Source organism: Mytilus californianus, unplaced genomic scaffold (assembly GCF_021869535.1).
Source record: "Mytilus californianus isolate M0D057914Y unplaced genomic scaffold, xbMytCali1.0.p SCAF_3, whole genome shotgun sequence".
Lineage (NCBI taxonomy): Eukaryota > Metazoa > Mollusca > Bivalvia > Mytilida > Mytilidae > Mytilus > Mytilus californianus.
The window spans coordinates 68,837,133-68,860,489 of NW_026262679.1; the positions used below are offsets into that span (position 1 = coordinate 68,837,133).

At 33.5% G+C, this 23,357-nt stretch overlaps 2 protein-coding genes across 2 annotated transcripts; both read left to right on the forward strand.

Annotated features, from left to right (window-relative positions):
- The first annotated feature begins 379 nt into the window (after positions 1-379).
- Positions 380-5,721, forward strand: LOC127733174 (complement C1q subcomponent subunit B-like). Its single transcript, XM_052242524.1, has 3 exons — positions 380-555; positions 2,981-3,070; positions 4,857-5,721. Exons 1-3 carry the CDS (start codon positions 405-407, stop codon positions 5,264-5,266), a joined length of 651 nt encoding a protein of 216 aa, XP_052098484.1. The 5' UTR covers positions 380-404; the 3' UTR covers positions 5,267-5,721.
- A 6,803-nt stretch (positions 5,722-12,524) lies between these two features.
- On the forward strand, positions 12,525-16,561 carry LOC127733172 (complement C1q subcomponent subunit B-like). Its single transcript, XM_052242523.1, has 3 exons — positions 12,525-12,766; positions 14,045-14,134; positions 15,109-16,561. Exons 1-3 carry the CDS (start codon positions 12,616-12,618, stop codon positions 15,516-15,518), a joined length of 651 nt encoding a protein of 216 aa, XP_052098483.1. The 5' UTR covers positions 12,525-12,615; the 3' UTR covers positions 15,519-16,561.
- The last annotated feature ends 6,796 nt before the right edge of the window (positions 16,562-23,357 follow it).

Sequence of the window (23,357 nt, forward strand, 5' to 3'; positions counted from 1 at the left end):
AGCTGAACGATGCGAAATAGAAATAATCTACTACAATAAAAAATCACAAAGTAAAAATCTTTTTACAAAATTATCGATCTGTAGATCAGCAAGAATGTGTAATAATAAGATACATTACGTAGAAACTGACCAACGGCGACCAAGCCAAAATATCGTAATGCAGGGGTTCCACAAGGGTTAGGAAAATGTAAATTTAGAAACTAATTAATGGTTTCCGTCGTCTGCATAACATTAGTATTAACATAAATTACCTTTAAATAATATGAAGTACAAAGTACTCTTAATTACTTTTTGTGGCTTTCTTAATGTCGCACTTATTTATTTGGAAAAAAAAACTTGATTAATATGATAAACGTAGACGTCTTCTTAAAGCGTCACGGATAGTTATCATACACGCACCAAACATGGGTCGAATACAGACATTTTGGACCAAAAACCGTACGTTGGTATATACAGGCAGCGGAATAATTCTAGGATATTCGTTTGCGATCGGAATGAGCTATCTTCTATTTTCTATAGGGCAAGAAAAAGGAAAAGGGCATATACAGTCTTTTGGTAAGCGTAAAAATATATAGATATATATAGACTATTGAAAATAAATTAAACTGCCTCACTGGTCTCGTGGTAGTCTGTTGGTGCTTGCCCCGGATGCTGAAAATCATGTTTTCGGTCCCCGTCAAGATGAAACCAAATTTTTCAAAATTGTTTTTTTTTTATTGCTGCTTCTGCAAAGCATGCAGAATTAAGGAGTAAGTCTTCTAGATATAGATATATATATTGGGTAGGGTGTAATGTCTTCTAACGTTCGTAAACTTGTGAGCTTATTCGATCAAAGTAGTATTCAGGGAGTTGGTGTTGTAAAGATTAGGGTTATCATAGCCATCAAGCAACGTAAAAGTCACTATAATGTGACAATCGAAAAAAAGCAGAATATATACACACGTAGAAGTAAATTCTTTTTCATGAAATTTTCCAGTTTTCATGAAATTTTCCTTTTCAAATTGCCGTAATTAGTGCACAAGAGATTAAAGTAAACCTTCATCAAACTCGTGTATATATTGTAATGGAAAAACAAAGGAAATTGGGTATCCACCCATGACACAAAATTACTACATGCACAGCTGTACTTCTTATTACACAACTGAATTCTAAATATCACCTCAGTGGATATAAGGAAAGCTGTCAACAGAACAAATGCCGTTCTATTTCTACAGGTCAACAGTAAGTCAATTTGAAGGAAACTGACACACACACATATATATATATATATATATATATATATATATATACATATATATATATAAACAAGTCTAAATTGAAAACAACGTTCAAACCTATGATTGCGTTGGATAAAAACCGCAATATTAATACGAGTGCATGCAAAACAAAATTTCTTGGTAGAGGGGTCTAAATACAGCACAAACAACATTTTCCAAAAGACCAAAAAAGTGAAAAAGTATATTTTAACAAAACGCTGCTGACTGCCATGGCGATTGCCAAGTAAACGGATCACCAGATGTAACAAAAAGGATCTTAATTATTAATTTAATTACTAACAGAAAACAATAAACTTGCGGAAAAGATGGTATACCACAAACATGAGGTGCAAAAATTTGTACACCATATCCGGATTAAATGGTATTTGGAAGGCCATATAATTTACCCCAATTTAGGATAGACTCTTGAATTTTAAAGAGTCGAAATAGGATGAACGGATCATATAAACCCGAAGGAAAATATAATACAAGCCCAAACGGAAAAAATATAAACAAGTCAAAATTGAAAACAACGTTCAAACCTATGATTGCGTTGGATAAAAACCGCAATTTTTATACGTGTGCATGTAAAACAAATTTCTTGGTAGAGGGGTCTAAATACAGCACAAACAACATTTTCCAAAAGACCAAAATAGTGAAAAAAGTATATTTTAACAAAACGCATTTGACTAACAGGTCGAACAACGGATGTTCTTAAACCCTGCTGACTGCCATTGGCGATTGCCAAATAAATTGATCACCAGTACAAAATGGATCTTAATATTAATTTAATACCAAACAGAAAACAATAAACTTGTGGTAAAGATGGTATACCACAAACATGAGGTGCAAAAGTTTGTACACCATATCCGGATTTCGACGATAAAAACCGCAATTTTTATACGTGTGCATGCAAAACAAATTTCTTGGAAGAGGGGTCTAAATACAGCACAAACAACATTTTCCAAAAGACCAAATGAGTGAAAAAGTATATTTTAACATATATCTATATATATATATATATATATATATACATCGTCAATGGCAATCGTCAATGGCAGTCAGCAGGGTTTAAGAACATCAGTTGTTCGACCGGCTAGTCAAAGTGCGTTTTGTTAAAATATATTTTTTCACTCTTTTGGTCTTTTGGAAAATGTTGTTTGTGCTGTATTTAGACCCTTCTACAACGAAATTTTGTTACATGCACACGTATAAAAATTGCGGTTTCTATCCAACGCAATCATAGGTTTGAACGTTGTTTTCAATTTAGACTTGTTTATATATACATATATACAGGGTTATTATGATTTTTACACATGAAAATGTACTTTGTATCCGCTAAATATCCACTGAGAAAGTTTTTGGCGATCAACATAATATACTTTTATAAGGACAACAGCAATCGCAGGCGAAACACTAGGTTCCGCGGAACCTTTTTGGCTATTGCTAATATTCTAAGGACAAGGCCCTATAAAACCTGTTTTTTTTCCTAATTGTATTTTGGTCTGAATGATGAATATAGTTAAACTAGGAGTTTCTGGCTCTAGATTTATGAGCAAGCAAACCAAATAATAGTATTGGTTTTCCTCACTGATATTGTATTAACTTTCGCGGTAACTCATTTGAAATACACAGGCTATTTGTATGGTACCAATAAATCTTTTAGGAGTAATACACAAACCTTCCATGGCACTATAATATACTAGTATCATGTTTATTTTTAGAAATAACTCAACTTATAAAAGATTCAAAAGACGAGATATTAAATGTTATAAGGGACTCGAGGAACTCAACAAGCAATGAAAAGACTAACGGTAAGTGATTTCAAAACAGCAACACTCCTCTCTCCCGCTTCCCTCCTCCTTCTCCTTTATATCTTACATTTAAAAATACGAATATGTGGTATGCTTGCCAATGAGACAACTATCCACCAGAGACCAATGTAGAACCAATGTAGGACCATACATGGTTTTAGCTCTTCTCTAGTTTAATTCATCGAAATATAAATCAACATTATATTTTGATAAAAATATGTATTGGCTACTTTGAGCATTTTAGACATATACTATAATCTTCGTTTATTGTTTTGTAGATATTTCAGGCCGTTAGTTTGAATTCCTGTTTGAATTGGTTTGCATAGTCATTTAGGCATTTTATAGCTTTCTATACGGTATGGTTTTTGACAATTTCTGAAGGCCATACGGTGACAAAGAGTTGTTAACTTGGTATCTGGTGGAGAGTTGTCCCATTGGCAATCATACCATATCTTCCTATTTTTATAATATACCTACTTACTTACCTACTTATAAATATTTCTGAATAATCTAATAAATAAATAGATGATGTATCAAATACACTTTTACAGCTTCACTTTTTGAATGAACGCTATTTCTGCGGTAAATTGATGTCTTCTAGAGAAACGAAAATAAACCAATTAGTTACCAAAACTTATTTGCAAGTTGTATGAGATCCTGCCCAAACATACTCCTTTTTGGTGATTTTTCACTGTTGGATCCATCCATTTGAAACTTTGCAAACGTAAACTTTTTTTTCATTTTGAATATCAGTGTTAATAAACTATTTGAATTTAAGTTATTTATTCAACTATAGACATTTTAGTAAGAAAATTTTTTTAGGTCCTTTTTTGTCATATGGGTCAATATCCCTAATGCGCCTCAAATTGAGGAACACAAAAGTTGTGTGTAAACAAAAAACTCTGTGTAGTGATATTGGACATGTTTCTATTTTTAACAATTGACTGAGCTTAACCATTTGTGTTGATTTGAAAAGTAGAAGACCATAGAATAAATGTGTAAAAACTATGCAGTTATTAAATATATGCAAAGTATTGAATTTTCAAAGAACTTATTGTGTGAAAAAAGGGATTTTTTACCACCAGGAGCCGCATCACGAAAGGATTTTCGGGGTGTGCTAATTTACGGAAAAATGAATCACACTTTGTACCCCGAAAACTTAACCACATATGTGAAAATGTCTCAGCTTCGAAATGAGCCATCATGCATATCTAAGTTTACGATATGGACTGTGCTACAGAGGAAAACGTTACCATTACCGCCTATGTAAAATCAATTACGCATATTGCCCCATATGGCTCATCAACGATTTCGGTTCTTATACATCCTTGGCTTTCAAGTATTCGACTTTGAGAGTTCCTGATGAAGGTAAATCCAGAAAAATTGATAACGTGTTGTTTTCATTTTGTATTATACAATAAACTACGTTTGTAGTGGTTTTCGGTGAATAACAAAGAATATCAAGTAATAGTAAAGAAGGAGTGCTCAGTGTAGGTTATCGTTTCATATTTACGATATGACAATACTTTCAGTTCTTCCAGTGACCGTGATTCAGAAGCTGAACAGCAGCGATAAAAACGCTGTTCGATTGACAATGGTCTTATTTTCCTGTATCATGGGAATGTTGTATCTTGTTTCCAGTTATCCACCTAATATCGATGTCCTCATACTGTTGACAAAGAAAACCGTTATGATCAGCTGATTCCACGTCTAAATCTAAATTTAATTATTTCATATATTGCTGCCATTAAATGTCTATTTTGATGTGTTATTTCTTTTTTTTTAGCTGTGATAAAGCAAGTAACAATCGCTTTCTATGCAATCTCAACCAGATCTATCGACCTCGCGCATAGCCAGACAATAGTTTTTGATCATGTATACACTAACATTGGTAAAGGTTATAATCCGAAAACAGGAAAATTCATTGTGCCTTTTGATGGATTGTATCGTTTCGGAAGTACAGGGATGTCACAAAGTCATGATATAGTTCATTTGCAAATGAACAAAAACGGTATTGAAGTCGCCCGTAGCACTGCACAACAAAATTATAACACTGCTGACATGGAAGCCATTTTAGAACTTAAGAAGGGCGATATCATTGATGTCACACGTAGAACAAACAACAATAAACAGACAGAACGACTCCATGGTAACAGAATGGCGTCATTTACAGGGTTCCTAATAACAACAATGTAGATTATGCCAAACGAACAAAATATATTAGAAACAAACATTATAGGATTATGACTTATGTATAGAACAGAGACTTTATCTGAAAACTTACGTCTCTCAATGGATTGTAAATTTGCAGTGTCTCTGGTCAGTCACTAAGAATTTGACAATGTCTGTCTTTCGTCTTTTAAAATAATGTGTTATAATTCATATTGAATATCACCACAGGTTTATATTCCTTCTGAATGTATTTTGTACTACGTTTATATATTGGACTCTTTTTAATTAGTATAACTCGCCGAAGATACCAGGCTTATGATTTTCTACGCCAGGCGCGAGTTTCGTCTACAAAAGACTCATCAGTGACGCTTGAATCAAAAAACTTAAAAGGCCAATAAAGAACGAAGTAAGAGCACAGCTAAGGTAATGTATTCCTGGGGTAAACAATCCATAGTATTTCGAACAAATACATTTTTGAAATCAGCTAATGTATAAATATGACAATACATGAATCAATGATAATTCATGTCAACACAAAAGTGTTTAAAGTTTTTATGTTTTGAGTTTCTAAACGTGAATAATGTAAAATTTGAAGAAAAAAAAATATATGCATTCTGCATGACACGGGTTATGTTCTTCTCATATATGTTATGATGGTATGATACTAAACCCCTAACGGGAAGGATTGTGCCTGATATTCATATGATGAAGACATAATCTTTCAATCAGTTTAATTGAAGTCTGGAGCTGGCATGTCAGTTAACTGCTAGTAGTCTGTTGTTATTTATGTATTATTGTCATTTTGTTTATTTTCTTTGGTTACATCTTCTGACATCAGACTCGGACTTCTCTTGAACTGAATTTTAATGTGCGTATTGTTATGCGTTTACTTTTCTACATTGGCTAGAGGTATAGGGGGAGGGTTGAGATCTCATAAACATGTTTAACCCCGCCGCATTTTTTGCGCCTGTCCCAAGTCAGGAGCCTCTAGCCTTTGTCAGTCTTGTATTATTTTTAATTTTAGTTTCTTGTGTACAATTTGGAGTTTAGTATGGCGTTCATTATCACTGAACTAGTATATATATTTGTTTAGGGGCCAGCTGAAGGACGCCTCCGGGTGTGGGAATTTCTCGCTGCATTGAAGACCTGTTGGTGACCTTCTGCTGTTGTCTGTTCTATGGTCGGGTTGTTGTCTCTTTGACACATTCCCCATTTCCATTCTCAATTTTAGTCTTCCAAAGAAGGTCTATTAAGCTCTGCGTGTGGACCTACTGGTAGGTATAATGATACGTTTTGTTTTCTCAAAAGAATGTGTTTACAGAATGTTAAGTAAACCTTTTTTCACAAGGGTTTTATCGAAAAATGTAACAAATCATCTTTTGCATAAGGGTCATTCTAAGATTACTTTTTTAAAAGGCACTGTATTAAGTTTCGCTCATAATGTTACCAAAACGATAAAAATTTCATCCTATAGAATTACATATTTAGAAAAGCAAAGGAGAAGAGGTCAATTTCGCCTGAATGTATGTTACAATACTGCTGTTTTAAAAAAGGACTGATATGAAGTTGAAAAAAGAGTGTGTCATCGTACCTTGAGGAAGATGATTTCTGTTACAATAAAGGAAACGATCCTTGATTTTGACATTTCATCATGACTGAATTATATACATACAGCTTTATCCTAAATATAGAATACATTAATGACAAATTTGTTTTTTCAAAGAATGTATATTTGTTTTCTAATTATACTTTTTCACAGAGTAAGCAAATCACTGACCTGATTTTTTCCAAAGGGACGTGATGTTTTTTTTTTTTCATTTAATGAAAAAATCTAATAAAAAGAGTTGCACCCAAAATATTTTTAATGCTTTTCGACCAGAACTCGACCTGTAGCAGCTATTGAAATAATCAATGTAAGCAACCATAGGTCGATCACCAAGCGGTCTTCAACAATGAGGAAAACCCATACCGTATAGTAAGCTATCAAAGGCCCCTATATAAGAAAATATAAAACAATGCAAAAAAGAAAACCATAATAAAACAGCAATAAAAAAAAAATATGACAGACATCAACCAATGACAACCACTGAATTACATGCTTCTGACTTGAGACATGCACATCGAGACTGTGGCGGGGTTAAACATGAACTTTCTTTCCATCCAGTGCTTTAACAGCAGAACATTAGAACAAAATTCAACTATAGTCTAGTCTTTTTAGCCAAAATATGACCAAACCTCAAACTAATTGCAACAGAATGTACTTCAAATTTTCTATCTGATTTTTGTGAACTGTTGTACATATACTTAGATCTTATTACAACAATGAATTTATAAAAATATGATGAACTTCAAAGTGCGGGAAATTGGAAACTTTTGGTGAAAATGTTATTTTTTCAGTGAAAATTCGCTAAAAACTGGGAATTTATATTTCTTTAAAAAAAATTAAACTCACAATAGAATATGAGTCTTAAATCGATGGATCTCATAAAATTGGGGAATGTGTCAAAGAGACAACAACTCGACCAAAGAGCAGAAAACAGCCCAAGGCCAACAACACAGCCAGAGGCGGGCTTAAGCTGGCCCCTAAACAAAAATGTATACTGGTTCAGAGAAAATGGACGGCTTGTTGAAGACCGTACTGTGACCTATAATGGTTTATTTTTATAAATTTTGACTTGGATGGAGAGTTGTCTCATTGGCACTCATACCACATCTTCTTATATCTAGTCACACTAAACTCCGAAACATATACTTTATATATGTTAAACATTGAGGGAGATCAAATAACGATAAATTTGTCAAGTCAATAGATCTTAATACAACAATGAAAACCGATTGACCGGTATGATACTTTTTCCTGCAACCAAAAAATTAACGTTATTAAGATTACGGAAAAATGTAATTTTTACCCAAACCCCTAAACTATGCGAAATAAGTTTTTTTTATTCTACATTGATCTTTTGAAGTTAATTGTCACTTAATCGTCCATGTCAACTGTTTTGTTCGAATTTGTGCAACCAGTTCCTTTACATTCGCAACATGCTACTGAACATTCAAGTCCGTTTTTTTTTTCTACAGGTACATCTTTTAGTGTCACAGTTAGTCTTACAACTGCATCAAATAATGTTGAGTAATTCAGAGGGAGCTGTGTCTATTGTACACTTAACTGGAACAAGCTTTCCATTAACGACTTTCCAACCCCATTCACACGGATTTAAATTGTCCTTGTCAATCCACATTTTCATTTCAAGACAAGCCCTATGACTATGAAATGAAGCCGCATTTGATGTTGGCGGCAAAGTATGTATTTGAACGCACGTTTTGTTTGTCAATACGTACTCTTGCAATACCCGCCCTCTTTATGTTGGTCACTTGTTCCATTATTGACTCCTGTAAACTCTTGTAAAGCATTGTTCATTTCCGCGCAGTCTGGCATAGATAAAATCCACTTGGCTCGCTAGCCCTCTGACATACCTCTGCCCCAAGTCATACCACCTGTCGCCTTTAAGCTTGTCATTAACACCGTACATGTTCTATGACCAAATCATATAGAGGACCTGTCCAGAATTTATCACTCCGTCTTATCACATGATAACTGATTGTAGAAAATCTTATGCTTCAGGGTGTGTTGTTTTAAAGTTCTAAATTTGTTGTAAGTATACCCGTGATGATTTCACATAAAGATGAATCTACGGAGTAGTTGTGAAGTACGAACACTTTTGTGCGACACCCGAAAGTTATCTATTCTAGATTTTATTTGATCTGATAAAACATTTTCCGTGCTTTTTCCACGGATATGTTCCCATTCAGTAGTTCATCCAACATCGCATCTGCTTCATGCAACTCATCCAAAAGGGCCTCAGCGTTGATATCAGTAATGTATATATCTGTGGAATTTGCCGGATTAATATCAATGGTGCCACTCTCATTTCCGATTTGATCTGGAAGCGGTATGCCGTATATGTGTGACAAGATTATTGCCATGAGAGCTGTGTCTATCAGGATATTTGCAATTACTGCTCGTGCAATAGCCTTTCCACTAGTCATATGAGTTACTGCATTCGGTGCATACACTGCTTCAAGTAGCTCAGTAATTCCATATCCTTCCATCAAGGGACCAATGCCGCCTACAAAACTCATTTCTAGATGAAAGCCTCCAAGTCGCAAGATAGCTGACTTTAAAGGACTATTCAATGGCTCATCTTTAATTATGTGTATTGCCTTCCAATAGAGGGGTTGATCAAATGTCAAAATAGATGAACAATGTTGAGCTTTTGCTTGCTTGCTTATGAAGTTAAGAGTGGAATTTATACATGTAAGATCACTAGGATTCATGTCTATCATTGACAAAAGAACAACAGAATATTTTCCTGGGTAATCACCGTCCATCACTTTGTGCATGATGACTGACCAACTAGGTCGATTGCATGTCAAAGGCCAGCATACTAACTTCCACGTTGTATCGACCATATTCGGCTCATAATCCATGGTTTCGAACTCTGCCTGTAACAATTGTCTAGGTTGCATCTTATAATAGCCTATGTTAATCTTCGCCAACTCTGAGACTTCCTTTAGTGTTGGGGACAGCCTTGTGACAGCTTTATCAAGTCTAAATCAATCCTGGAGTTACAGCTGCAATCATGCTCATACCAAGAAATGTTCCATGACCATCCAAAGTTCGCAGATTATGGTCTACGTTATCAGCTATATACTGAACGAAAGTGTCATTCCCAATCTGTGTATCCGTTCTGTCATGAACAGCAGCAGCAGCATTTAGTTCAAATCTTTAAACCTCTGTGTAAGAAGAAGCAAATCCAAGAGTGTTCAAAATGCCCAAAAAACCTTTATTCAAAGTGACTTGATGGATTTGTACACTGAGGGCGAGTTGTATCGGTGCAATAAGTGTTTAGGTCGAGTTGCCTGAATTATAGCTTGACCAACAGATGCAACTTAACAACAGAGTCGTTTTGACTAAATAACGCTCTTAGAAATGTCCTTAAAGAATCTGGGACAAAGACAAAGACGGTGTTTTTCTGTGAGTTCATATCAACAGAAGTCGGACATACAGATTTTGAATATCTAAGACTCATAATATAGAAATAAAAAGATGTGGTATGATTGCCAATGAGACAACTCTCCAGAGACCTAATTTATGTACAAAATAATGAACGCAAAACAAATATGATACACAGAAACAAACGACAGCAACCGAATTACAGGCTCCTGACTTAGGAGACAGGCACATATAGAATGTGGCGGGGTTAAACATGTTAGCGGGCGCTTTGATTAGCCTAGCTGCTGTTTCTACCATCGTTAGTTTTTCATCTTCTGGACTCTTAGATGATGGTCTAATGTAAAACTCGTTCAGTAAAGATGATGCTGTTTTCCTGAATGTCACTATATTCGACTTTCCATTTACTTCCGTGATGATATCAGATCCAAAATGAGTTTGCAGTGTCTTTTTCGTGTGCACCACACTATACGCCTTCTCTCTGCATATGTTTTCCATAGCCTGAACGAGATCGCTTACGGTTGCAGGTTCGTCTTGTATTTCTTCTAATTGTCTAAAAATTTGCAGGAAAGCTTTCTCTGATAATTTTCTCTTTGTCGTCCTGTTGTCGATCGTTTGACCTGTTTGTTTGCTTGCTTCAAAACGGGAATTTGCTCGCCAGTTCTAAAATTCATAAAATTGAGAATGGAAACGGGGAATGCGAAAAGAGACAACAACCCCTTTTCGCCGCCTCTCGTGTATTTACCTCCTTCAAAAACATCCAAAATAGCATGCATGACAGCTTTTACTCTTAAGAGTGCTAAATACATATAAAACTTTTATATATAAGTCTTATATTTACTTACCAGAATGAAAAGGATGGACACTAGATGCATCATCTGCAGTTGGCCATTACGAGTTGTCTCCCATATCGTCATTCTCAATCTACGGGCGCCATATCTTGCCATATTTGAAGTAAAATCTTGATTTTTTTCCCCGCCAAAATTGACGACTCTCCCCTATTTCGATGAATTCCGCAAAAACCATTTCTGCTGCAATTAGTTTGAGGTATAACCATAGTATGACTGGACTACTAACATATCGACAAATATTCATTTGCACAAGTCGATTACATTAACATACTTTTTTATTTTATTTTTTCAAAGAATTCCGCTCAAGCCGGTGTTAGGGGTCGTCTTAAACTTGCAGTGAGGTGAGAGTTGTTTTGCTCCGCGATGAAGGCTTCTCTGTGACTTTTAAATGAAGAACAGGAATAAAAGCGCTATTCCTTTGCTTGTTATGTCCACTTATATTGGCCTAACATCAGACATGTTCACTTATGTTATTCTGACATCAAACATGTTCACTGAACATCAGAACCGGTCTTGTTATGCACCTGACTTTTACTATAGGATGTGTGCATAGTGTGACATTGAAATGGTATGACTAGTGATGTATGCATAACAGTAGATTGCTTTGATTTCGTTATTTGCACGTTTTATACCCGGATTTATGACATAAGCATTACCTAAATATCGGTATACTGGCTTTTGATTTAGTCCTTGGAAAGGAATGTATACTGTTTTAAGTAACAAACCTGTATAATTTTGATCTATGATGAGTTTATTTGAACATTTTTTTTTAATGTATTGTATGTTTTTTTACCATGTACATTGAATGTATTCTTGTTTTCATTTCATTTTTATTAGGTAGCAGTTGAGAGAAATTTCTTGTTTTGCACATAATCTTAGTGGAAAAGAGATTAAATACCCATTATTTTAATTAACAATTTCTTTATTACCATCCCTCAAAACTATGAGATTAATTTTACCATACTAGTAATTGTTTTAACAAAGAAGGCATTTTCTCAAATTTAGCATGTTTTGATAGGGCAAGCAAATTATTGAGCATCTTTTTTCAAAAGTGAGATGACTTATAACATTTTATAAAAAAAATCAGTTAATAAGTACTATGTTGCATCATAACCACCTTTTATGCTACCGTAATAGAACAAATGTTGGTGATTACTTCTAATTGGTCTGCTAGATAATTCCTTGAAAGCAGAATTGGTACTGAATAATCTGGAAATAAACTTTTACATGTAGAAATATGTAGATTAAAAAGACAGCCGATTTTCAAATAGTATGCACATAGAATAAAGAAAATTGTCGAGTGTAATATAAACGACAATTTCTGGCACTCGAAATTGATATTATAAACTACTTAAAATTGTATAAATCATATGAAGTACACAGTACTCTAATTACTTTTTGTGCCTGTCTTTATGTGGCACAGGTTTATTTGGGAAAAACCCTGATTAATTGGATAAATGTGTGAAGTCATCTTTAAGCTTCACAGATAGTTTATTGTAAACGCACTAAGCATGAGCCGATTACAGACATTTTGGAGCAGAAATCGTACGTTGGTATATACAGTCAGCGGATTAATTCTGGGATATTCGTTTGCGATCGGAATGAGCTATCTTCTATTTTCTGTAGGACAAGAAAAAGGAAGAGGGCATATCCAGTCTTTTGGTAAGCGTAAAAATGTGGTCTCGTAAAGGACGGGGGTGGGGGTGTTGCTGGTATATGCTCTGAGTGCTGAAATTCGTGATTTCTGTCCACGTCCAGATGAAACCAAAGATTTTCAAAATAGTTTTTTTAATGCATCTGGTAAGCAGGCGGAATTTAAAAGTAAGGCATGTTGAGGACTTGTCGGCTCTTAGATTTAAATATAAGCTGGGTAGGCTGTAATTTCTTCTTGAATACGTAACCCTTTGAGTTAGCACGTTCAAAGTAACATTCAGGGAGTTGGTGTTGTAAAGAGTGAGGATATAAATATCGATCAAGCAAAGTTAATGAAAAAAGCGGAATTTATACACTTTATTATATAGAATTTAGCTCATAAGCCAAAAGAAAGACTTACAACGTAAACGTAAAAGTAAACTTTGCCAGCGTCGTCATTATTAACATCTAAGTTCAGTCTGTGGTTAAAGGTATTTTTCAACATTAATATCTTTGTGTTACCTTAATGGAATTTTATGAAACTTGGACATAGTTTTTTTTTCAAAAGACTTTGTTCAACATTTACGGAATGTTATGAAAAATGGGTAGACACATTTTAATGATCAGCAGACAGTATCAACAGCAAACAGCAAAATTTTCAAAATATGTTTTTCGTTATAAAGACATCAATAACTTAGTTCAATCTTTATAGAATTTTATGAAGCTTTGGCAGAATTCTGTTTATGATTAAGACATAATAACCAAATCTAAATTTAGAAAATATATATTTCATTTCCATAATTTATTGATAAGTGGGCCCTGTTCTCTTTGCAATTAACATTTACATACAGTCTCGAATTACATTTTTTAGACATCAATACATTTGTTAAATCTTCATGTTTTTAAACTTAGAAATAAACTTCTATAAAATCAAGAAATAGCATCATTTCCGTATATGTTACTTATAAATGGACTTAGGTTTACACTTTTAAACTGATAGCAGCAATCGCAGGCAAGCCCCAAGGTTCCACAGAACCGTTTGATAATTTTTTTTCTTATCCAAAAGACAAGGTTCCATAAAACCTGATTTCGTCTATAATAGTATTGTATTTTATACTGAATAATAGATAAAGTTAAAACTAGGTGTTTATGACTCTAGGGTTATGAGAATACAAACCAAATAACTGTATTGTTTTCTCACTGATATTGTGATAATTGATTTGAAACACACAGGCTCTATGTATGGTAACACAAAATCTTTTTACACAATCCTATCATTGTACTGTAATACATTATGTTTACATTTAGCATTAACTCAACTTATAAAAGATTCAAAAGACGAGATATTGGATGTCATAATGGACTCGAGGAACTCAACAAGCAATGAAAAGACTAACGGTAAGAGATTTCACAACAGCAACTTTACTAAATATTATTTATTGACTACTGTAAGAATATTAGACAGATATTATAATCTTGTAAGAAACAACAGTTGTACCTTTCTTATATTCTCGGTTAATTACTAGTAGCTAAGAATTTTCTAAGAAACTGAGGTTCCAACTTCAACAGGCATAGGCAAAGTTGACCTCAGATTGATTTAGCAATATTTTTTAGGCCCCTTTTGGTCATATAGAACCTCAAATATTCAAGTATTTTTTCGGCCTTAGCTTATAAATCTTTGGATTTAATCGTTCTTAAAGAAGTTAAATCCAGAACAAAAGCGCTAAAATGAGTTCATTTGAAAATAATCAGTTATAAAACCAGTTAACAAAACAAATTTTCATGTTGTGTGCCATCCTTCCCGAAAATGCTCCCTTTTCGGTGATTTTACAAAACGAAATTCCTCAACTAAATATGACAGGTCTCATTTTTCAAGAAACCCGTACAAGTTCGATGTAAAAGTGATCACACTGTTGAATCTATCCATATAAATTATTGCCAACTTAACTTTTTATTTATTTTAAATATCAGAATTAATAAACTATTTCAATTTAAATTATTCATTCAACTCTAGACATTTGCAGTGGTTATCGGTGAATTTTACAGAATATCACGTAGTTATAGAAAGGACTGCTCGGTGTAGGTTATTGTTTCAGTTCTCTCAGTGTCCGTGATTCAGAAGATAAATGGCAAAAAAAAAAAAAGAAAGAAAAAAAGCTGTTTGATTGATTGATTGATATTTCCTCATATTTCCCTGTTGTCTCGTGTTTCTAGTTAGCACGGTGGCCTTATATTGATTTCCTCATACTGTTGACAAAGTAAAACCATTATGATCGGCTGATTTCACGTATAAATCTAAATGATTTATTTTTCATATTTCTGCCGTTAACTGTCAATTTTGTTTTGATATTTTCTCTCTTTTTTCTTTTTAGCTTTGATTAACCAAGGAATCATCGCTTTTTACGCAATTTCAACCAGAGATATCGACCTCGAGCATAGCCAAACAATAGTTTTTGATCATGTATACACTAACATTGGTAAAGGTTATAATCCGAAAACAGGAAAATTCATTGCGCATTTTGATGGATTGTATCGTTTCGGAAGTACAGGGATGTCGCAAAGTAATGATATAGTTCATCTGCAAATGAACAAAAACGGGTTTGAAGTCGCCCGTAGCACTGCACAACAAAATTATAACACTGCTGACATGGAAGCTATTTTAGAACTAAAGAAGGGTGATGTCATTGAAGTGACCCGTAGAACAAACAGCAATGAACAGACAGAACGACTCCATGGTAACAGACTGGCATCATTTACAGGATTCCTAATAACAACAATGTAAATTGTTTATTACACACAAATATATATTAGAAACGAACATTATAGGACTATTAATGCTGGATAATGTAGTTTGTATAGCAACTGTAAAGAGTTCACGCAAATTTGATAAATTTGAATGCCTCATGATCTATCATGTTCATAACGTCCCATCAAAATATAACTGACACACTAAACTCTTTCCAGATACAATATTTTTTTTAAAGGTAAATAACTTTGAATTTGAGTGCAAGGTTACTTTTCATGAATTCCCATACAAAATATTGATAATATCATGTACCAGTATTTGCAAATCAAGCTAAAAAATTTGCCCAACTAAAAATGTATATAAAATATGAAAACAACAAGTCATAAATGTCATGTGTCCGAAGCGCTTTTCTGGACTTAAATTTATCAGGTACGCTCAAAGCCGAATATTTGAAAGCCAAGAATTCTTAAGAACCGAAACAGTTGAAGAACTTTATGACCGAAAAGGACCTAAACAAATAGCCAAATCCATCTAAGACCAACCTTGCCTACTGGAGATGAAACCTTAGTTTCATTGTAATTTCAAAATTTAAACGGACAATTTTAGAAAGATTTGTTATAAAAGAGAGGCGAAGGATACCAAAGGGACATTCAAACTCATAAGTCGAAAATAAACTGACAACGCCATGGCTAAGAAAGAAAAAGGCAAACAGACAAGCAAGAGTACACAACACAACATAGGAAATCAAAGACTGAGCAAACATAAATCATGTCAGTACCTAAGTACTGACCACTGAGCTAATGATACCTTCGGGAACTGATAGTCAGACAACAGAGGTATCGACTCAGTGCTGTAAAAATATGGCATGTTAGACTGATATATCCCCACAAACCAAATCCAAATTCCCTGTCTTTTTAATTGCCAAAGAATTGACATAATCCGGAAAAAATATCCAGATGACTGGAGCATGTAAATGAGGTTAAGACGATGTGAATATATCATATGGACATAAAGTTTAGGGTCATATAAAATTTGTCAGATAGACTTATTATCTTTACATAAACCATTTACCTACCAAATATTATTGACTTATGTATAGTTCCCAATGACGCGAGTTTCGTCCACAAAAGACTCGCCAGTGGCGCTCGAATAAAAAAAGTTGAGAGGCCAAATAAAGTACCACGTAATAGCACATCTAAGGTAATATATTTCTTGGATAGAAAATCCGTAGTATTTCAAACAAATTAAAGTTTTGTTATTAGCGAATTTATAAATACGGCAATATCAATGATAAATCGTGTCAACACAAAAGTGTTTAAAGGTTGATGTTGTGGGTTTCTAAAGGAATAATGTTGAAACATTTGAATAAATATATGCATTTGTCCGTAGACGGTCTATTAAGCTCGGCGCGTGCACTTAGATAGGAGAATTAGTTTATTTTACCCCAAGAACATGTTTCAGAATGTGAAGTGAAATTTGGCACAAGGGCTTTTATCGAACAATGTTACACATCATCTTTAGCACATGTACATGTACCATGATCGGACTAAGATTACTTTTTAAAAAGGCACTAGATACAGTTTTGCTCAAAATGTAACTAAAACGAGAAAATTCGAGTATCACCCTATAAAAAGAATTAGAAAGTAAAAGGAATAGAGGACAATTTCCCCTGAATGTATTTTACAATAGTGCCGTTTAAAAAAAAAGAATTAAGTCGCACTAAACAACAAAGGTCTCTATGTTATCAACTTTGGCAATATCCTTCTTCATAAATCACTCGAAAATACTTTCCCTTTTTAAAGATCCATATGTACCATATACATATACCAAACCAATTGCGGCTAAAATTTTCAATTAAAACACGTATTGCAGGATCTAAATATTAACTACTTCAAGTCTAAACCTCCTTATTGCACTTGTTTTAGTTCCCCTTTCATATATAATCTGGCTGACCACGTTATTACTGGTGACCTGAAAACTCTATGCGAAATGTGTTATCCAAAGGCCCTAAATATCATGAGCCTAAATCCGTCAGTTGGAAACACAACTTCAAAATACTAACTTAACTCAGTAGAAGATTGAGACTGGCAATGTACTTAACGCAAAAAAAAATGTACACACTCTTTCAGAATGAGGGTATAGAAATCTCGTATTACTGTTGTATAGGGAGATGGACCATTGCACTTGGATATCAAACATATACATGTAGCTATCTCCATTTTTATCAAAAGTGGACATATAACACTTTAAGATTCATACGACGAATACACATCGTGACCCATTCAGTTTTAATTCTAATTTGTTAAAACGACCACACAACCTTAAGCCATCTCCACACTCAAATTTGTCTATTTATTTAGTTTGTTCAGAGAAAAATATTTTGTGGTGTTGTATCTCCACTATTCTTCAGGTATTTTTGCTGTAAAATAATTGTTATCAAAAGTTTTGTTATCTTAGTAGTACTATGCTTAAATTGTTTGCATGGTTTGAGCTCAATCTATGAGCAATCCTTGCAAATTCCAGCAGTCCAGAATTAGGAATATTACACAGTGGAAAAATCCATGGTCTATCTCCATGAAAATAGGGATAAATTCATATAACAACATTATTTGTAGTGAAGTGAAGTATCTCCAGAAAAGGTTATCTTAGTTGCAGGTTTGTTAAAAAAGAACAATCGAACAATGAGTTACTCTTCATGTACGTTAATTCGATTCCTATGTAACTTTTTATGTCTCATTCAAATAATTATGATATTCCTCTTTTAAACTTAAATCTAAATTTTTACCACTATTAGAAGAAGTACATCATTAGTAGCATAAGATTCACACGACGACATGCTACATCGGTCTTTAAAGACTAAAATACTGCTGTCATACCTCCATGATAAATATGTTATATAGAGCCCTAAACAACATCGTTTTTGTTAGGAAATCACATTAAAAACTGCATTTAGGAATTTCAACCAAAGATGAAGAACTGGGTCTTCCTTCACTGTTTCGGATACCTAAATTACATCAGTGTCCTGACAAACAACGTTATATTGCTGGGTTGTCCAAGTGCTTCACGAAACCTCATTATAGATAATTATTGACACCAATTGTATCAGCAAGCAAAGCCGGACTTCTGAGTTATTGTGAAACTATCTACTCTCGGTAAGGTGTGAACCAGATGTTGATGATACAAAAAATCCAAAGATCTATTGGAGTATAATCTAAATCTCTTTCCTCTTGCAATAGTATTAAAACATTCTACTTTTCTATTCTTTACACAAGTATTCCCCATCCCAAAGTAGCAGACAAATTGAAAAATGGGTCCTGCTTTGTTTCATGAAAAAGAATAGCCACCTTGTCTTAGAGAGAGATAAATCGGACTTTGTAAAAAACCGCTCGGATTCAAACTAAAAATCTCTGAAACTGACATTATCAAGATACTTAATTTCTTGATTGACAACATATTTGTTACGTTTAAAGGACGTGTTTTTCAACAAACAATCGGCATTTCCATGGGAACCTACTGTGTTCCTCTTCTTGCCAAGTTGTTCTTTTATTCATATACGGCAGACTTCATACAGGAGCATCTTAAGAAGAGTAAAAGAAGGTAGAATTATCCTTTAGTTTAACGTTCCACTATATAAATGATGTCCTCTTATTAAATAGTTCAAAGTTTGGTGACTATGTAAAACGCATCTATCCAGTCGAACTCGAAATAAAGGATACAATATCTACAGTTAAATCTGCCGCATATCTTGACTTACATCTAGAAATTTATAATGAGGGTCGGTTGAGAAAAAAAAATACTTTACGACAAAAAGAGATGAATTCAGCTTCCCAATTTCCATTTCTATGTAGCAACATTCCTGCAGCGCGCGGATATTGTGTATATATTCCCAGTTGATACAATACCAAAGATTGTATTTAATATCATGATTTCTTTTATTCAGGGTTGCTGCTTACAAGGAAGCTTTTAAACCAAGATTTTTAATTGGTGAAGTTGAACTTATCCCTTTGAAATTTGTATGGACGCCATCACGAGTTGGTTGACCGTTTTGACGTTTCTATATTTGAAATGACGGATATATTCCAATTGTCGTAACCACCTGTCCTCTTTTCCTCGATTGTGACCTACCGAATACGACTCATCGACGGGTTTGTACGGACATGAGCAACATGATGGGTGCACCATTTGGAGAAGGACATGCTTACCCTTCCGATTTTTAGTCGGTTTAATGTTGCTTAGTCTTAAGTTTTCTATGTTGTGTTTTGTATGCTGTTGTTTGTCTCTTGGTCGTGTTTTATTTTTTGCTATTGCATTGTCAGTTCATTTTTGACTCATGAGTTTGATTATCCCTTTGGTATCTTTCGTCTCTCTTGTACCTTAGAAATATGAATGAAATTACATTGTAATAATATAATATTATAAAAGTTATTATAACAATTCTTTGCAAAATAATTCGGATAGACCAACACCAAATCGGGCCCTGTCAAAAAGAACATACTGGAACTGGAAAGTAGTACATATTTTAAACAATTAGAACCCACACATAGGCGCAAATATCAAACTATGTAGAATACATTTTGGCAAGTTAGGTATCAAATGAAAAGTATCTGTTCAATTTAGTTGACAATATCAAAAATTCAGTACTTAACTATTTCCTACTGGAAAACTGTTGTTCTCCATGTTTTGGACTTATACAATTATGTATAAAAATGTAAACCGTGAGAAATTTTGAACTCATCATGAATTATACATCTTCACAATAAGTTCTGCCAAATATTCTACTGATGTAAATTTTAACAATAATGGCTAACACCATTGCATTTGTATTAGTACACATAAAGCAAATCGTACAACAACATAACACAATAAGCTTGCTAAAAATATATTATAGCCGAACTTAAGATCCATGTTAAGCACACAAACAAACAAACAAAAAAACACACACACACATATGAATAGAATACAAAACATACCATGTATGAGGTACAAAGGGTCCTGTATACAAACAAACTCGGGAACCTATGGTACTACATCAAGTACAATATTGGAACAGTATCGTTCAATATCTGTAATTAAAACATAATATTAACTGTTTTTGTTAATAATAGTTTGTGTATATACAAAAATATGTCTTAACATACAAATTATTATTTTGATACCAAAAACCATTTTATCTATTTACTTTTACGTTATAAGGTTATTACTATTTCTTCTTTTCACTAAAACTGAGATATTCATATAATTTGGCTTAAATACTTACAAAATGATTATCTTGACTTTGTCAATTAGTTTATAATTTAACCAATATTTTATATATGTTTATATGTTTTAATCTTTAAAATGCACCTTTTAATCTGAAATCATTCATTTTGACCATTATATTCATACAAAATCATCTTTACAATTCATTCATATCAGTACATTGTATATTAGTAGGAATGTGGGAAAACTGACCTCGTTTGATAAAATCAAACATGTCCACCAAATATTAATACCAATTATATCAAGGAACAGCACAGCACTATTCAGTTCAAAATATAAGCAAATTCTAACCAAATAAAGGAATTTCCCTTCAAAAAGACATTTGACTTCATTAACCAATTATCACAAAGAAAAGGGAATTTTCATAACACAAACTAGTAAAACATAGAGAGTAAACAAATACCCAATCAAAGTCTTACGATAAATATAACCACTTACACATGACTAGAAACTATTCAATAGGTACTTGGAATTAGAATTATTAACTCATCAAATATATAATATCAAATATCAAAATATGATACAAAAAGCAAAAGTATCCAAATTGACATATTACCACATATACATCATGATGAGATTGATAGTTTCTTGTTTGATTAACGTTCAGTGGCAAGCATTTCATGCATATTTAGAACAAAAACACATTGATTGAAAATCAATACAATGTGAACCGACAGCGATAAGAAAAGGTTAAGCCAACTCTTTTTGAATTTGTTTAATACACCATTGCAAAATTTACCAATTAAACTGGGCCAATTCCTTTTGAATTTATTTCACACCAGTCATTTTCAAAATGTCTTCCAAACTTTCCTCAATCACCGTGTAACAGATTAATATGAACACTTTGATTGATTGATTGTTGGTTGCCTAACGTCCAGGTTTGAAATTGCAACAATACAAGGGAGCACATCTGAAAATATTACCAAAATGTAAATACCAAAGAAAGCTCAAAACTGCAGTTTGGTAGATTTTGGCAATTTCTAGTCGTAATCACAAAAATGAGACATAAGACATGAAGCTTTATTTAAAGTCGGTATGTCAAGGTATATTTGTTCCGCCTAACAGACGTTCCACTGGAAACTTTGTTATAAACAATGTAATAATATCTGTTCCTGTTGGAACAAATATTCTATACCATTTATTCCGTTAGGAACATATACTGTAATATATTTTCCATTGGAAATAAGATATATATTTTTCCATTTGGAACTTATATTATGAAGGAACTTCTATTTCGTGACAGGTTTACGCAATACAATTACAAACATAAGCTCTGAAGAGCTTTTAAAACCGACTAAACTTAAGCATAACAAACACCGAACATACATATCAAGTTATGTACACATACAATCAAAAATAGAAAGCAAGAGTTCATATAAAGCAAACATACATTGTGTCATAGATCAAACTTATTCGTTCAGCGTAAACTATGCTTACTTGTTTTTGTTTAAATGTCTTTTTGATCGAGTAAAGCAATTTTAATTGATATTTTATAGTGTGTCTTTTTATGTTGTAATGTTATACTACTGTCTCAGGTTAGGGTGACGGTTGACGCCTGTTAAAACGTTTAAAACCCGCTGCATTTTTTATGCACATGTCCTAAGTCAGGAGCCTGTTGTTCAGTGGTTGTCGTTTGTTGGTGTGGTTCATAAGGGTTTCTCGTTTTATATATGTATTAGACCGTTAGTTTTCCTGTTTAAATTGATTTATACTAGTCATTTTGGGGCCCTTTATAGCTTGCTGAACGAATAAGTTTGATCTATGACACAATGTAGCTTGCTGTTCGGTGTGAGCCAAGGCTCCGTGTTGAAGGCCGTACTTTGACCTATAATTGTTATACATTATGACTTGGATGGAGAGTTGTCTCATTGGCACTCATATCACATCTTCTTATTTATATATACAACACAAAAGTTCTATCAAGCATCATTAACACACACAATGAAGCATGCACTTATGGGGTAAAACATTAAAGCGAAGGTAAAAAGGTTTGCAACATTAAAAAGCAGGCGAAGCATTGGCATTAGCTCGAGCTCCCAGACCAAGAATGTATCAAGTTCGTGAATTGATTTAAAAATGATTGCTTAAGCAGCTCATCTGGTAGATCACTCCAAAGTTAATCACCCGTATACCTTAAAGATTGTAGGCCATATACAGTTGTTCTCACATGTGGTTTGTCTGCTGAGGGTTTTTTTGGAAGAAACAAATTTGCTTTTGAATGTTGAAAAAAAAACAAAAATTGTTTGTACTAAAAATTAAAAAAAAATGTTTTGAATATCTATTTTAACCTACTTTAACACATTGTTTTCTATCAGTTAAATAACTTTCCAAAAGAGAAGAAGAAGAGACACCATAGGATTTTAATTTTAGTAGAAGAAGGTCATGGGGTAGACAATCAATAGCCATTAATATAGCTGTTACAAATTTATTCTGATCTAAAGCTCTTTTCAAGTCTTCAATTATTTTTGATACAGCTGTTTGAAATCCGTATCCTTACCGAAAAGCTGACAGAAAAATGTGAAAAAAATAGTTAAAATAGTCAATATAATAATAAAATGATGTGGTATGATTGTCAATGAGACCACTCTCCACCAGAGACCAAAATGACAGAAATTA

Coding starts and splice junctions, on each gene's coding strand:
- LOC127733174 (XM_052242524.1), top strand. CDS start 405: ATGGGTCGAATACAGACATTTTGGACCAAAAACCGTACGTTGGTATAT. Junction 556..2,980: donor AGGGCATATACAGTCTTTTG/GTAAGCGTAAAA, acceptor GTTTATTTTTAG/AAATAACTCAACTTATAAAA. Junction 3,071..4,856: donor AAGCAATGAAAAGACTAACG/GTAAGTGATTTC, acceptor CTTTTTTTTTAG/CTGTGATAAAGCAAGTAACA.
- LOC127733172 (XM_052242523.1), top strand. CDS start 12,616: ATGAGCCGATTACAGACATTTTGGAGCAGAAATCGTACGTTGGTATAT. Junction 12,767..14,044: donor AGGGCATATCCAGTCTTTTG/GTAAGCGTAAAA, acceptor GTTTACATTTAG/CATTAACTCAACTTATAAAA. Junction 14,135..15,108: donor AAGCAATGAAAAGACTAACG/GTAAGAGATTTC, acceptor TTTTCTTTTTAG/CTTTGATTAACCAAGGAATC.